Below are 17,500 nucleotides of genomic sequence, written 5' to 3'. Positions count from 1 at the left end.
TGTATGTGTGTGTGTGTGTGTGTGTGTGTGTGTAGCTGGTAGTGTCCCTCCTGCTGTGTTTGTTGGACTGGGTCATGGCTCTTCCTCCGAAAACTCTGCTGCAGCCGATTCAAACTCTCTCACAGGACAAAGACAAATCAGACAGAACCGTCCTCAGTGCCATCTATAAGGTCTAACACACACACACACACACACGCACACACACACGCACATGTGCACACACCTGTTCTCAGTGCTGATCAGATCATTTAAACAATCCTCAGGGAAAAAGACCTAAAGTTTCTAAAGTGTGTGTGTGTGTGTGTGTGTGTGTTGTTTTTTTTTTTTTTTTTTCAGGTGCTGCATGGCTGTGTGTACGGAACTCAGAGTTTCAGTAATCCCCGATATTTCCCTCTGAATCTCTCCGACCTCAGCAGTTCGACCTTTGACCCCTTCCTACTGCTGGAGGGTTTGAAGGAGCCCGAACCTCTGCACTCGCCCGACTCGGAGCGCTCGTCTAAAATACAGCCCGTCACTGAAGGTATTTATATTTATATCCATATGCTAATACATACGTGTGATGATATATTTCATTAAAAATGACTGTTGAAAAGCGCTGACACTGGAGACTCCTTCCATACACGTTACATAAACACATTTCTCCTTACAGAAAACTTCCATACACATCATCATTGATTTATCAGTGGAGCGTGCACTATACACGTCCCGGTGAATGAGCCGTTACTATAGAAACGGTAACGTATTAGAGCGCGAGTGTTAATAGAAACCTGCGCTACTGTCAGAGCTGCTGTTCTAGAAAACTAATCAACACCTTCTGACCAATCACGATCCAGAACTCAGCAGCAGTGTGTCATTTATTGTGATATGAGAATGTAAAATGAGGACACACACAGTGTTGTTCGCTGCAGGTATCCTCCTCCTCCTCCTCCTCCTCTTCTTCCTCCTCCTCCTCCTCTTCCTGTGGTTAATGGGGAGTGGGGTGCTCGTCAGGGGGAGTGTGAGACACTGAATCAGCTCAGTGTGATGCGAGTGCGTGTTCCTGTATCTCTCTCCGCTGCCCCATGCTGCTTTAATTCCTGCACTGGTTTCTGGTAAACAGCAGGAGCTCTGCAGCTCGTAATGAAGCCGAGTCGGAGCGAGGCATGCATACTCCGGGTTCCTCAGACGGAACCTGTTACAGCCTTCCCGAAAACCGTGTGTGTGTGTGAGTGAATCATGGAGATGAGGAGTGTGTAGTGTGTCTTGCATCCACCTGCTTTCAGCTAAATGTTGGAGCAGACACACCTGAGCGATTTAGCAAGTTTGCTACCAGGCATTCAGGGGGCGGGGCTAACAGTACAGTTTCCAACTTACTCATTCTCTTTCTGTAGCCTATGTATTCTTCACACACACTTTCATTCTTTCTGTCATTCTTTCTGTCATTCTCTCCATCTCTTTCTTTCCTCGTCTTTCTCTCTCTCGTTCATGACCTTCTTTTCCCAGTCATTCTCACTGCTTCACTGTATCTCCTCTTCTGTTTCTTTTCTTCCTGTCTCTCTCTCCTTTCCTTCTTCTGTTTCCAGTTCTTATTTCCCGCTTTCCTTTTTCACTTACTTTCTCCCTCTGTCTTTACTTCCTCTCTCACTCTTTCCCACTGTCTTACTCTCCTTACTTTCTTTATCCCTATTTTTTCTCCTCGCGTTCTCTCTCTCTCTCTCTCTTTTTGTTTCTCACTGTCTCACTCTTCTTATTTCTCTTCCTTTATCCCCATTTCTCTCTCTCTCTCTCTCTCTCTCTCTCACTGACTCCTCCTCGTTTGTTGTCCCTGTCTCAGTGAGGAGTCGTATGATGCAGCAGGGTCTGATCTCCATCGCCGCTCGGACGCTAGTGTCTCACCTGTTGAATCACCTGTCCCACTTCCCCCTGGGCGCGGGCGGTCCGGCGGCTCTGACCAGTCAGGTGTGTGAGAACCAGGACAACCCGTACTGCCAGAGCGCTGACCTGGCTCCCGAGCTCTTCCACACGCCCAATCTGCAGTTCTTCGTCCTGAACGGTTCCACGCTGCTCTCCTGCCTCCAGATCCGTTCCGACGACAACATGGCCGCCGGGCTGGTCGCCCCCGACACCTGTGTCCGCCTCATCGTCAGGGACATTTCCGGAAAGCACTCGTGGGATTCGGCCGTGCTCTACGCCCCGCCTCAGTGTGCTCCTCAGAGCCGAGCGCCGCGCTCGCACGTGCCCTCCAGTCCTGCAGGGGGCGACGGAGACCACGACGCAGAGCGGGACTCGCTACAGCAGGATGAGAAAGACGATCTCTCGGAAGACAAGGATGTTGAAGAAGAGGAAGAGGAAGAAGAAGCAGAAGAGGAGGAGGAGGAAGAGGAGGAGACGCTTTCAGAGACGATGGCGCCTTTAGCGAAGCGACGCTGCCGTGAAATGATTCCGAGTTGGGATTCTCTTCAGGACGGCGAAGACGTTCTGGACGAGGTGCTGCAGTATTTGGGTTCTTCGAGCCCAGAGTGCCTCCAGAGAACCGGAATGCCACTGAACCTCCCGGCTCCGCCCCCTTGCTGCGTGTCCGAGAAACAGGAGAACGATGTCATCAACGCCATCCTGAAGCAGAGCACAGAGGAGTGGGACTTCGCCGCCAAACACGGGAACGACGTTCACATGAAGGCGATGGAGCAGCCGGAGCCCACGGCCCAGAGACCACAGTCCCCCTTCTACTACTGCAGACTCCTGCTCAACGTCCTGGGCATGAACTCCTGGGAGAAGAGGTGAGGACCGCACACACACGCGCACACACGCGCGCACACACACGCACACTACAACACAGACATCAATGTCCATTGATGAAACAGAGTCTCAGTTACACTCGATTCTGAGCTTGAGCTTAAGCGCATGTTTGTTGCATGATCTCGGCTGGAGTGAGGAGCAGCGTTAAGTCCAGCGCCACCATCTGGCTGTTTGTTGGAACCACAATGTCATGCTGTAATTGATGTTTGGCGTTAAATTACAATCACACACACGGTGGAATGTCCTCAAGGACAATATTAACTTCATAAACGTCACACTGTACTTCCATTAGTAATACCGCCACGTTAAAATCCAGGAGTTTAATCAGAGATACGGCTTTTCTCACGGAGGAGGAAATGACGAATGAAGTTAAAGTTTCTCTGAAAGCTCTGGGTCAGATTATCCTTCACACCGTGATCACGTCTTCTTCACAGCAGAGCGATGTTCTTTTATTTATTCAACAAATCGCCCATTAGAATGAAAAGCGATTTCATGACCTCGATATATAATAAATCAACTGTAAACGGACAGTCTGCGCTGGATCCAGGGCTGTTCTACAGTGAATAAAGCAGTGATTTATCACCGAGATACGAGACACCTGTTAGATCTATTTCAAGATACACTAACGCAGCTGCGTAACCCAACTCTGAATACCCGGAACTTTCCTCATGTCAGTCCTGACGTAATAAACGGGATGGATTATAACAGATGAGTGTGCAGTTGATGCCAGATAACGGGTGTGGACATCCGTGTGTGTGTGTGTGTGTGCACTGATCTCCTGTAATCGGTGCTAAACAGTCAGTGTGTATTTATTTTCCTTCCTCATCGGCTCTTCATGTGCACTTCCCTTCACTCCGCGTGCGTCTCTCCGTCTCCTCGCTGCTCCGTATAAAAAGCTGAATATTTCCAGATTAGCAGTAATTGGCTTGTTTTTTTTTTTATGAGGCGGTAATGTAATGGCATTAATTTCTATGATATACATGAGCTCTGAAGTGCATTGAGGCAAAATAGTTTTTGCGCTGTCTAACGTGTGTGTGTGAGACAGTGAGAGTGAGTGAGTGTGTGTTCGTATGAAGATTAATTCTTAAAGGCTCGGTCGTCTGCTCTGCCTTTCATTTGGGCTGTGAATAAAAGGCTGCGAGCTTTAAAATCCGGCGTTATTAGAAAGGTGGAGCGGGCTGAAGAAGCGCGCGTGCGGCTCTTTAATGAGGAATCGTCCTCCGGGCGTTCATGTGTCATTTAGGAGCCGCGATCCGCTGAGGGCTTTGTGAACGCCGGCTTGCGCTCTTTGTGCTGCCTTTTTTTTTTTTCTTTTCCCTTTTCTTTTTTTTTTTTTTTCTTTTACCCCGTCTCCTGAAATGGCTCGCTTTCAATGGGCAAAATGAAGACCATTACGTTGCAACAGGCTAATAAAGAGGCCTCTTTACCCGAAAGAAAAAGAACACGAAACAAAAAAGTCCTTTTAGAGAGCGGCGCGTGGCTTTTACGCATGACTCATGCAGAGAGAGAAGAGAGAAAAGTAAGAGTTGCATTATCTCACACCATTTCAGGCGTTTCACATTGAATATGAACAGAAAAGCAGAATGAGTACAGTGCAGCAGAGAGATGGACACACACACACACACACACACACACGGACGCTCTCTTAACCAACATTATCACCGTGTTAACGAACAGGAATAAAATAATAATACATTAAATGAATTAAATAAAGTTCATTCCATCCACATTATACACCGGTTACGTTAATTACACCACTGTGCTCCTGAATCCTGACCGGCGATCAGACTTAATGTTGATTAGTTGTCTACAGCAGCAGCTCTGACAGGTTTACATTAACGCGCTCGCTTGTAATACGGTATCGTTTCTATAGTGACGGCTCGTTCGCAGGGACGTGTACGGCGCACGCTCTGCGTAAACAGACATTTTCAGTAAGATGTTTATGTAACGTGTGTATGGAAGGAGTCTCCAGTGTCAGTGCTGTGTCACTTTACGTTTTCCCACATCTTCAGGACAGAGGAGGTTACGCTTCTTTACGGTTTCTGTGGGTTTGTTTGGGTTTTTTAGCTTGAAGAGAAAGGGGGGGGGGGGGGAGATGCTGGTGAGAGATCGACTGTTTATAGCTGCTGTAAAGTACGTGACATCACAAAGTAACTTAAATGTAACTGTAAACGGATAAAAAAATCGAACGACGCGTTCTTTAATAAATAAAAGCTGTGATCGTCGGTGTATTGCTGTGGTATCTGAGGACCAAAACGACAGCAGTCGTGCTGATATTATAGGAAAATAATCAAGTTCAGGTGTGTGTGTGTGTGTGTGTGTGTGTGTTTTAGAATGTGTTTGTTCTAGTGCACTCGGACGAGTCTGGGTTTTTCCATCAGTTATTTTTTCCAGGAATCTGCGAGACAAACAGAGCTGTGGATAATTAGGAAGGCCGTGTTCTAATAAACATCACTGTAGTGTGCTCCAGAGCAGAAAGAGTTGTGTATAAAGTCTGTGTTTATCGGTGTGTTACCTGTAATCCGATCTAAAGTTCTACACAGGCATGGAGTGTGGTTACCATAACGACCAGAAGTCCTCCGTGTGTGTGTGCAGCTTTCTAACCAGCGTGTTTAAATGATTACCGTCTCAGAATAACGTCATCAGTGTCAGTGTGTTTATTACACAGACATGAAGAAGACGTGTGTGTGTGTGTGTGTGTGTGTGTGTGTGTGTGGGGTCAGCTGTTATTCTGTGATTTATTTTTAAATCCTGTAGAATTTTCCCAGTAGTTTTATTCTATCCCCATTGAAGTGCTTTTATTTTTTAATCCTCAGTCAGATTGGAAAATGGAGAGATTAAAGACAGTCTTGACGTTACTCACCTACAGGGGTGTGGCCTGAGCTTTGAAGGTGGAGCTTGTACTGTAGAAGTGATTTGGATGATGAAGATGATGATGATGATGATGATGATGATGATGATGATGGAGGTCACATGTGATGTGTTTATTTATTTGCGTGTGTGTGTTGTGTTCCCGACAGGAGCAGCTTCCACCTGCTGAAGAAGAACGAGAAGCTGCTGAGGGAGCTGAAGAACCTCGACTCCAGACAGTGGTGAGTCTCTGAACATCTGCGTGTCGGTGGTTGGTTGAAGTTGACACCGAGGGTCACGTGTTGTGTTTTGACCCCCACAGCCGCGAGACACACAAGATCGCGGTGTTTTACGTGGCGGAGGGACAGGAGGACAAACACTCCATTCTGTCCAACACCGGCGGCAGTCAGGCGTACGAGGACTTTGTGTCTGGACTGGGATGGGAGGTAAGAGCTCTCTCTGTTCTGCCACACCCACTTAGTCACCGTGGCAACATGATTGGCGAGTCTGGATGGTGCAGTAAAGGCCATCTTAACCCTGTGTTTAAGTCACATGATGTAATTACAATATACTGTCTGGATAACTATAGCTAAACTATACTTTACAGGTAGAGTGAGGTACTGCAGTATGATTGGTTACCATGGCATTAGGGGTGGGAACTGTGACTTGATTGGTTACCATGGTATTATGGGTGGGAACTGTGATCTGATTGGTTACCTTGGCATTATGGGTGGGAACTGTGATCTGATTGGTTACCATGGCATTAGTGGTGCAAACTGTCATCTGATTGGTGACCATGGCATTAGGGGTGGGAACTGTGACCTGATTAATTACCATGGCGTTAGGGGTGGGAACTGCGACCTGATTAATTACCATGGCGTTAGGGGTGGGAACTGCGACCTGATTGGTTACCTTGGCATGGCAGTGGGCTTGAAGTCAATTTTGATTGGCCTAGAGTAGAGCTGCACATCTAATAATTAATATTTTATTTCCTCTGGAATTATTGGAACATAATCAACTTTGGTTTTGTGAGCTTTAGCTTAGCTAAAGTTATTGTCTCTAGTGCTGTACAACATGAGACACTCATTTAATCATCATTTAGTACACTTGAGTCTTAGAAATGCGTGTGTGTGTGTGTGTAGGTGAACCTGACAAGTCACTGTGGCTTCATGGGAGGACTCCAGAGGAATAAGAGTACGGGTTTGACCATGCCTTACTTCGCCACGTCCACCGTGGAGGTCATGTTCCACGTGTCCACTCGCATGCCCCCTGACTCTGACGACTCGCTCACCAAAAAGGTACACCTGGGGAGAGGACCGTGTGTGTGTGTATGTGTGTGACATGACATGGCTAAGTGTCCGTCTCTTACACTGAAATCTGGGGAGAGCTCTGAGGGGGCGGGGCAGGAAATCGCAGGACGTGATGTCTGAGAGCGAACGTTGTATTGTTGTCCGTTTAAATAAATAATCGGCGGTTTCAGACGAAGACGCGACGATAAACACTACATCGCTTACGTCTACGATCCTCAGACGTCTGCTGGAGGCATTAATCCCACTTTAGACCATTAGAACACTTTCATCTTCTCCACGTCTTTATTGTTGAACAGAACAAACCCTTTTCTGCGTTTATAGCGAAGTCATCATCTTCTGTCACGGCTCGAACATTTCTCCTCTGGATTCTTTAAATTTCTTTTTTGTTGTTGTTGTTTTTTGGGTTTTTTTTTGCTTCTTAAGACTTTCATCATCTTCAGATTGGTTAAGATTATTTACAGTGCAGGAAGTATTCACACCCCTTCACTTTTCCCACGTTTTGTTACATTAGCTCTTAAAACACAACTTTTCATTTTTATTTTTCTAATCTGCCGAAAAAAAACAGAAAGTAAATGATGTTTTTATTTTATTTTAAAAAGCTGCTGCTGATGTTTTTTCATTTTTGTCAGGAGTTTCTAGGCCACCAGGGGTTCTCACACTTTTTTACAGCACGATTTATTTTATAACGATAATCCAACTATTTACATATCAGTCTTGTTATGTAAATGTGTGTGATAATAGTTTGATTCCGTGGTTATTTATTTTTCTATTTAGTAAATCACGAGATTGAAGTTGATGTTATTTATAGGCTCAGGTTTGAATCAGTAATAGGTTTGGGTCAGCTTGAGGTTTGAGAAGGTTTGGGTCAGCTTGAGGTTTGGGTCAGTTTGAGGTTTGAGTCAGTAGTAAAGATGATTATAAGAACTCAATAAATATAATTTATAATAAATATTATATATATATATATATATATATATATATATATATATATATATATATATATATATATATATATATATATATATATATATATATATAATATAAAACTTTGATTTGCAGCATTGGTAACAAAATAAAACTCATGAAGTACAGTTCTATGAATTGTGGTTCTAGATATTGTGTAAATATTAAGATCTTTTTCTCTACGCCATAAAAAACACAGTTTGTCTTTTTAAAGACCCACAAAAGATCAAGCAGGACAGCTTTTCTCCACTCGCTGCGTTGACCTCTGACCCCTGAGCGAGACAGACTGCGTGAGAGGAGAAGAGAGGGAAGGATAGAAATGTGTGCGTGTCTCAGAGCGAGTCCCAGCTCCTCCTGTGCCGGTTGAAGTGGTTCATAAAGCCACGCTGACCTCGACCTGCTTTGCTACCTGCAGCGAGCTCGGCCTTTGTGTTCCCGGCCCGCAGCATTTTCACCTCAGCACGAGAGAAAAGAGGAACAAATAATGGTGGATAACAGCCCCACACCGCCCTCCTTTCACAGCTACCTCCCCCCTCTCCCCTCTTATCTCACGCTCGCGCTCTCGATTCGACTCCAGTTCACATCCACCTGCTTTTGTACACGTTTTGAATTTGAGCACAAGACCACCTGAATGATTTTTTTTTTTAAAGAAGGCTAATTATGATGAAATGAGATTTTCTTGCTTGTCTGAGTTGTAAAAGTCATGGTGTGGATGGAGGGAAGATGTGATAAAGGAGAAAGGAGAAAGTGTTTGGAATAAATGAGGCTGTAGAGAGTACGGGCTACGTCCCAATCCGCACGCTGCTGTAGTGAACAGGGCGTGAAGTACAGAGAGCAAAATGAAACGAAAGAAGTTCATCAGTGATATCAGCAGATGAGGACATTTTAAACAGTAAAATTAACTCTGCATTAACATCTCGTGCGCGTGTCCATGCCGCTAATGTTATTGGTTGTAGGTGTGGCTTGTTTCTGGCGTTATTGGTTGTGGGTGTGGCCTGTCTCTAATGTTAGTGTGGGTGTGGCCTGTTTCCAATGTTAATGCTTGTGGGTGTGGCCTGTCTCAATTGTTAAGGCTTGTGGGTGTGGCCTGTCCATTTAGTTGTTTACAGTTTACTGAATAAGACTTTCAGGAAGTAAAGCAGTGAGAGTAAAGACCCCTACAGACACCGGACATCCTGCACCATTTCCGAGCTTCACTCTCATTTTCTGTTCTGTTTACAGATCTGTCTGTCTGCGCCCGTCTTCCTCTTCCTCCATTTACTGGAGAGTAGAAATCTAATAACGAGTTTAATGAGCACTAACGAGCCTGACTGTAATATGAGCTCGTTTGAGGACGACCAATCACCTGTCGTTAGTGCTGTCATTTCAGAGAGACAGACAGAGACAGAGGAAGAGAGAGGGGGAAGGAGGACAGAGAGAGAGGGACAGAGAAAGAGAGGGGGCCAGCGATGGATAGAGAGAGACAGATGATAGAGAGAGAGTGACAGAAGGGGAGAGGGGGACAGAGAAAGAGAGAGGGGGACAGAGATGGATAGAGAGAGAGAGGGACAGTGAGAGATGGGGGGGAGAGAGAGAGATGATAGAGAGAGAGGGACAGAGAAAGAGAGAGAGATGGAAAGAGAGGCAGAGATGAAGAGCAAGAGACAAAGATGGACAGGGAGAAGGAGGGAGAGAAAGAGAAAGACAGGGAGGGACAGAAAGACAGAGATGGATAGAGTGAGAGAGGGGGGGGGATAGAGAGAGGGGGGGATAGAGAGACGGAGAAGGACAGAGTGGGAGAAGGACAGAGATGGATAGATAGAGAGGAACAGAGAAAGAGAGGGGCAGGGAGAGAGGGACAGAGAGGGGGGGGGGGGGCACAGAGAAAGGGAGGGACAGAAAGACAGATGGATAGAGTGAGAGAGGTGGACAGAGAGGGAGGGGGGGGATAGAGAGACGGAGAAGGACAGAGTGGGAGAAGGACAGAGATGGATAGATAGAGAGAGGAACAGAGAAAGAGAGGGGCGGGGAGAGAGGGGGCGAGAGAGGGGGGGGTGAGAGAGGGGCGGGGAGAGAGGGACAGAGAAAGAGAGGGGGGGGCGAGAGAGGGGCGCCGAGAGAGGGAGAGAGAGGGGGGGAGAGAGGGACAGAGAGGGGTATGGGGGGGCAGAGAAAGAGAGGGGGGGCGAGAGAGGGACAGAGAAAGGGGGAGAGGGGGATGGGGGAGAGAGGGACAGAGAAAGAGAGGGGGAGAGAGGGACAGAGAAAGGGGGGACGGGGAGGGGGGCGAGAGAGGGACAGAGAGGGACAGAAAGAGCAGGGGCGAGAGAGGGACAGAGAGAGAGAGGGGGACAGAGAGGGGCGGGCGAGAGAGGGACAGAGAGCGAGAGAGAGGGGGACAGAGAGGGACAGAGGGAGAGGGGGACGGGGGGACAGGGAAGGGGGGAGAGGGGGACGGGGGGACGGGGGGACAGGGAAGGGGGGAGAGGGGGACGGGGAGGACAGGGAAGGGGGGAGAGGGGGAGAGGGGGCCGGGGAGGGGGACAGAGAAAGGGGGGCCGGGGAGGGGGACAGAGAAAGGGGGGCCGGGGAGGGGGACAGAGAAAGGGGGGCCGGGGAGGGGGACAGAGAGGGGCGGGGAGAGAGGGGGGCGAGAGGGGGACAGAGAAAGGGGGGCGGGCGAGAGAGGGACAGAGAGAGAGAGGGGGACAGAGAGGGGCGGGCGAGAGAGGGACAGAGAGAGAAGGGGGAGAGGGGGACGGGGGGACAGGGAAGGGGGGAGAGGGGGACGGGGAGGACAGGGAAGGGGGGAGAGGGGGAGAGGGGGCCGGGGAGGGGGACAGAGAAAGGGGGGCCGGGGAGGGGGACAGAGAAAGGGGGGCCGGGGAGGGGGACAGAGAAAGGGGGGCCGGGGAGGGGGACAGAGAAAGGGGGGCCGGGGAGGGGGACAGAGAGGGGCGGGGAGAGAGGGGGGCGAGAGGGGGACAGAGAAAGGGGGGCCGGGGAGGGGCACAGAGAAAGGGGGGCCGGGGAGGGGGACAGAGAAAGGGGGGCCGGGGAGGGGGACAGAGAAAGGGGGGCCGGGGAGGGGGACAGAGAGAGGGGGCCGGGGAGGGGGACAGAGAAAGGGGGGCCGGGGAGGGGGACAGAGAAAGGGGGGCCGGGGAGGGGGACAGAGAAAGGGGGGACGGGGAGGGGGACAGAGAGAGGGGGGAGAGGGGGACAGAGAGAGGGGGGACGGGGAGGGGGACAGAGAGAGGGGGGAGAGGGGGACAGAGAGAGGGGGGAGGGGGACAGAGATGGATAGAGAGGGACAGAGAGAGAGAGATATGGGGGGGACAGAGATGGATAGAGAGAGGGGGGGAGAGGGGGGGAGAGATGGATAGAGAGAGAGGGACAGAGAGACAGATGACAGAGAGGGGGGGGAGATGATAGAGAGGGACAGAGAGAGATGGAGAGACAGGGAGAATGAGGGAGAGAAAGAGAAAGACAGGGATGGAGAGAGTGAGAGAGAGGGGGGGGCAGAGAGAGAGTGAGGGTGATAGAGAGCCGGAGAAGGACAGAGATGGATAGAGAGGGACAGATGATAGAGAGAGAGAACAGGGGGGAGAGGGGGACAGAGATGGATAGAGAGAGAGAGAGGGACAGAGAAAGAGAGAGAGGGAAAGAGAGGCAGAGAAAGAGAGAGAGGGAAAGAGAGGCAGAGATCGAGAGAGAGCCAGAGGGAGAGACAGAGTGAAAGAGAGAGAGACAGTGAAAGAGGGAGAGCAAGAGACAAAGACGGACAGGGAGAAGGAGGGAGAGAAAGAGAAAGACAGGGAGGGAGAGAAAGACAGAGATGGAGAGAGAGAAAGAGGGAGAGTGAGAGACACAGACAGACAGGGGGAGAGAGGGAGGGAGGGAGGGAGAGAAAGAGACAGACCAACAGTGGGAAAGACACAGTAAAAGTGATAGATGGACAGATAGAGAGACAGAAAGTTTGACAGACAGACAATAAGACAGATTTTACACAAGGACAGAGAGACAGGTAAACAGAGAGACAGACAGGTAAAGATAAATGTGATCTATAATGCAGTAAGGGTAATGCTGCACATGTTCATCTCACCGTTCCTTCAGGAAGGTTCTCACATGGTTATTAAGGAGTAATTATCAGATTGTAGCGCGATGATGTAATAATGCGTAAAGACAGCTTCAATACAATGCAGGGAAATCCTGAGGGAATAAAACAAACATTAATCTTTTAACATAACAGCCGTGTATGTTTGTGTGTGTGTGTGTGTGTGTGTGTGTGTAGTTGTGCAAGCCAGAGAACAGAGCCATTTCTTAGAGCATCCATGAAAGATGATGGAAAGGGAAGTGTGTCCAGGCTGCTCTTAGTGTCCAACACACACACACACACACACACACACACACACACCCTCAGACGAAATGGCAGAGGCAGTAGCCGTTAGCGTGGCTTGTACTTGCTGTAATTCATCGCTGTAATGTGCGTGTGTGTGTGTGTGTGTGTGAGTGAGTGAGCGAGTGAGAGAAACGGCCTAAAGGGGGAGCCACGCGTGGCCATTCTGCTCCCAAATTAGATTGCTCCTGTCCCCTCGCCGCTCAGCCTCGCATGACTTTTCAGCTCCAAATCGGATTTGCGAGGGCTTCTGGGAACTTTATCCCGAGCGAGATGGGCCAGCAGTGACGCTAAACCACGTTAAACAGACGCTAAAGCGTGTCGGCCGAGCCGCCATCACCGAAACACATTCATTCATCCGCTCGGGGTCAGGATTTATTCCTCTGTTCCGTGCTGTCGCGCTGCCATTTCGCTCCGGGTCTGAGCGTTTCATAACCTTATCCACGTGAACTAACCATCCTAATGCGCCGTATTATCCACGTCAAAACGCAGCAAGAACATTCGTAACATAATAAGATTTATTTATTGTCACTTAGCGCAGGACAAGAACCGCACACAGGAGGAGAATTTCCATCCAGAGACGGGTCTGTTATTAAAATAATGATTCCGTGCGTTACGCATGTGTTAATAAAGACATGCCCACTAAAATATTACATCATAATATCCATTTAATCACTCCTACTGGCTAATTACACTCTCCTTTACTCCTGTGTGTGTGTGTGTGTGTGTGTGTGTGTGTGTAAGAAAGCATAGGTTTCCTATCTGTATGATTATATCTGTAAGCATGATTAAACTATTAAATACAAAGTTAAAACTAAAGCTACTCAGGGTTGTCATAGCAACGTGAGCGATCATTCATTATGTCATTACTGAGTAATTAATGAGTTGTTTTGTTTTTTGTATCACCGATTTGTTGTTGTGATATGTTTCTCTCTCTCTCTCTCTCTCTCTTTTTTATATACACACACACACACACACACACAGTTGAGGCACTTAGGGAACGACGAGGTTCACATCGTGTGGTCAGAACACACACGGGACTACAGGAGGGGAATAATCCCAACTGAGTTCGGAGACGTCCTCATCGTCATCTACCCCATGAAGAACCACATGTACAGCATCCAGATCATCAAGAAACCAGAGGCACGTCTCTCTCTCTCTCTCTCTCACACACACACACACACATCAAAAAGAAAGAAATAAACAAATAAAATAAGTTGACGGTGATTATGATGGAAAGAAACAAAAACATAAGATGTTAAAGAAAGAAAATATATCAGGAAAAAATAAAAGAAACAAAAGGGAAAGAAGGTGCGAGAGAAAGAAAAAAGTGAAAGAAAGAATGACAGGAAAGAGTCGGAGTAAGGTACTTCACTAAATACAGGAAGGGAGGAGAAAGAAGGTAAAAAGGAAGGACAAAAGAAATAAAGAAAAAGATGTAAAGAAAAATAAAGCAAGATGGGGAGAGGTAGAACGAGTGAAACTAAAAAGAATAAATCAAAGAGAGAGATACAAACGAGAAATAAGAGAAAGGATGAAAGAAAGATGATTAGGGAATAAAGAAAAAGAGAGAAGGATGTAGGGAGAGAGAAAGTGAAAGGAGGAGACAGAATGCATTATGGGTAATATACACTGACTCTCAGTGAGAAAAAAGACGGCATGTGTTCTGGCGTTTGAGACGGAACCTTAAACAGGGTGGTGATGATGATGTAACAGCACTAGGTTGCGGTGCGCTGTGGCGTTTGGGACGAGGCCGCAGTGGAAGATCTGTGCTTCCTGCTGCATGGTGATGCGTTACTCTAATCAGATTGCAGTGACAGACAGATCGGGAGACACCGGAGTGACGCTTCTGTTTAGTCTCACAGTGAGGAGGCGGGGCTTCGGCTTAGTCTCATAATTAGGGGCGGGGCTTCGGCTTAGTCTCACAGTGAGGAGGCAGGATTTCTGTTTAGTATCCCAGTGAGCGTTATAAACCCTGTGTGATGAATAGAGCATGTGGGTGTTGATGATTCTCTCTGTTCCTCCTCAGGTGCCGTTCTTTGGGCCGCTGTTTGATGGCGCTATAGTAGACAGTAAGATTTTACCCACGATGGTGCGAGCGACAGCCATCAACGCGAGCCGCGCTCTCAAATCCCTCATCGCCCTCTACCAGAACTTGTATCCTTTCACCTTTACATCTTTACACACACTCCCTCACGTTCAGCTGCTGAGGGGCAACGACATTAATGCACTTGGGGAGTGTGTGTGTGTGTGTGTGTGTGTGTGTGTGTGATGGAGCGGAGGTGATTTATATTCCTCGTATACCACAGCAATTTACCAACAATTACAATTATTTATTTATCAAAGAATGACATGTCATAGTTTTTATCCATTTATAGTTACATTTAATGAAACAACATAGTTTCTGTTCTCAGTTACATTACATAATGAATAATTGACTCCGGTCCGTTGAATTATTAGTAAAATAACGCACACCCGGGGTGGTAATGCAGCCACAACGCAATAATAATTCAACGGCCCGGAACACCACAGGTCAGTTACCTGACCTCATGACCTTGTTCAGGTTTTTGTCCTTAAAACGCTCTTGTGTGTGGAACTAATGAATTTATTACGCTTAGCATCTGGAGCCTCCGCTGCTAATTACATTTACTGAAAAATAATTGCACGCCTCAGAACGTCTGTCAGCCAATCAGAATCAAGTATTCAACAGCGCTGTGGTACCTCGGTTCTTAAACAACACGTTCTTAATCCGTTTATGTGGAGCGTCCACTGTACACGTCACTGTGAATGAGCTGTTACTATGGAAACGATAACGGGTTAGTTAATGTTACAGCCGGTTACTGAGACACACTGTTGTACAGAAATAACGCACACCTGCTGACCAATCAGATTCGAGCTGTAAGGAAAATTAATCAACATCATCTGACCAATCAGAATCAAGTATTCAGTAGAGATTAATCAGTTTGTTCTCTCTCTCTCTCGCTCAGTTGTCTTCTCATGTGACACTGACCTGTTCATTCACTTGTGTGTGTGGTGATTGACTCTGGGACACACACGCACACACTCGTAGCAGGTAGACGAGCAAGCTGTTCGATAGTTATTGATGTTTTTGTTGTGCTGCTGCACTCGTCTTCTCTCTCGTTTGAGGTGATGGAATCGCTCTGATCCCTCACTCACAAATCACTCTGACAATTTACTCCACTTTATCTGTCTCTCTGTCTGTCTGTCTGTCTGTCTGTCTGTCTGTCTGTCTGTCTCGCTCTCTCTCACTCTCAGTACTACACTGGGGTACATTGTGTATGTTTGCGCATGTGTATGTGTTATTCTAGATAATTTTTCACTCTATTAATCACTCAAATGTGACAGACGGAGAGGGACAAACGGACAAAGTGGGAGAGAGACAGGCAGACAGACAGAGAGGGAGGGAGAGAGACAGACAGAGGGAGAGACTGCGAGAGACAGAGAGGGAGAGGGACAAACAGACAGAGTGAGAGAGATAGATAGACAGGGAGAGACAGGGAGAGGGACAGACAGAGAGACGGAGAGGGAGAGAGACAGACAGCGAGGGAGAGACAGAGACAGACAGAGGGAGAGACAGACAGGGACAGACAGACAGAGAGGGAGAGGGACAGATAGACAGAGAGGGAGAAGGACAGACGGAGAGACTGAGGGAGAGGGACAAAGAGAGAGAGGGAGAGAGACAGACAGAGAGAGAGAGAGGGACAGATAGACAGAGAGGGAGAAGGACAGACAGACAGAGAGGGAGAAGGACAGACAGACAGAGAGGGAGAGAGACCGACAGAGGGAGAGACTGAGAGAGACAGAGAGAGGGAGAGGGACAAACAGACAGAGCAAGACAGACAGAGAGGGAGAGAGACCGATGGAGAGGGACACACAGACAGAGAGGGAGAGAGACAGACAGACAGAGGGAGAGGGACAGACAGAGGAAGAGACAGGGAGAGGGACAGACAGACAGAGGGAGAGACAGAGAGAGGGACAGACAGACGGAGAGGGAGAGAGACAAACAGAGGGAGAGACTGAGAGAGACAGACAGAGAGGGAGAGGGACATACAGACAGAGGGAGTGACGAAGAGGGAGAGGGGCAGACGGAGAGGGAGAGAGGGAGAGGGACAGACAGACGGAGAGGGAGAGAGACAGACAGAGGGAGAGACTGAGACAGACAGAGGGAGAGAGACAAACAGATGGAGAGGGACAGACAGACAGAGGGAGAGACTGAGAGAGACAGACACACAGAGAGGGAGAGGGACAGACAGACAGAGGGAGAGACTGAGAGAGAGGGACAGAGAGGGAGAGGGACAGACAGACAGAGGGAGAGACAGAGAGAGGGACAGAGAGGGAGAGACAGAGAGAGAGACAGACAGACAGAGAGGGAGAGGGACATACAGACAGACGGAGAGGGACAGGGGGAGAGAGACAGACAGAGGGAGAGGGACAGACGGAGAGGGAGAGAGGGAGAGGGACAGACAGACGGAGAGGGAGAGAGACAGACAGAGGGAGAGACTGAGACAGACAGAGGGAGAGAGACAAACAGATGGAGAGGAACAGACAGACAGAGGGAGAGACTGAGAGAGACAGACACACAGAGAGGGAGAGGGACATACAGACAGAGGGAGTGACGGAGAGGGAGAGGGGCAGACAGAGAGGGAGAGGGACAGACAGAGAGGGAGAGGGACTGAGAGAGAGGGACAGACAGAGAGGGAGAGGGACAGACAGACAGAGGGAGAGACTGAGAGAGAGGGACAGAGAGGGAGAGACAGAGAGAGAGACAGACAGACAGAGAGGGAGAGGGACATACAGACAGACGGAGAGAGACAGACAGAGGGAGAGGGACAGACGGAGAGAGACAGACAGAGAGGGACAGAGAGAGGGAGAGGGACAGACGGAGAGAGACAGACAGAGAGGGAGAGGGACAGAGAGAGGGAGAGGGACAGACGGAGAGAGACAGACAGAGAGGGAGAGGGACAGACTGATAGAGAGGGACAGACAGAGGGAGAGACTGAGAGAGAGACAGACAGGGAGAGGGACATACAGACAGAGGGAGTGATGGAGAGGGAGAGAGACAGACAGACGGAGAGGGACAGGGGGAGAGAGACAGAGGGAGAGGGACAGACAGACAGACAGAGAGGGAGAGGGACAGACAGAGACAGAGTGGGAGAGGGACAGACAGAGGGAGTGACAGAGACAGAGTGGGAGAGGGACAGAC

General features: G+C 48.6%; 1 protein-coding gene across 8 annotated transcripts in view; it reads left to right on the top strand.

Annotated features, from left to right (window-relative positions):
- ralgapa1 (Ral GTPase activating protein catalytic subunit alpha 1) overlaps positions 1-17,500 on the top strand; it is a 52,996-nt gene that overhangs the window by 25,495 nt on the left and 10,001 nt on the right. For all 8 annotated transcript variants that reach the window (XM_017475817.3, XM_017475815.3, XM_017475814.3 and 5 more), the window contains 8 exons: positions 36-170; positions 337-520; positions 1,814-2,756; positions 5,796-5,867; positions 5,948-6,071; positions 6,768-6,923; positions 13,261-13,419; positions 14,306-14,433. In XM_017475817.3, the coding sequence (XP_017331306.1) occupies positions 36-170; positions 337-520; positions 1,814-2,756; positions 5,796-5,867; positions 5,948-6,071; positions 6,768-6,923; positions 13,261-13,419; positions 14,306-14,433 (1,901 nt within the window). The remainder of the gene's footprint in view (positions 1-35; positions 171-336; positions 521-1,813; positions 2,757-5,795; positions 5,868-5,947; positions 6,072-6,767; positions 6,924-13,260; positions 13,420-14,305; positions 14,434-17,500) is intronic.

This window comes from Ictalurus punctatus, chromosome 9 (genome assembly GCF_001660625.3).
Source record: "Ictalurus punctatus breed USDA103 chromosome 9, Coco_2.0, whole genome shotgun sequence".
NCBI lineage: Eukaryota > Metazoa > Chordata > Actinopteri > Siluriformes > Ictaluridae > Ictalurus > Ictalurus punctatus.
The sequence above is the reverse complement of the archived record's forward strand: the minus strand, read 5'-3'. Positions and strand labels throughout refer to the sequence as shown.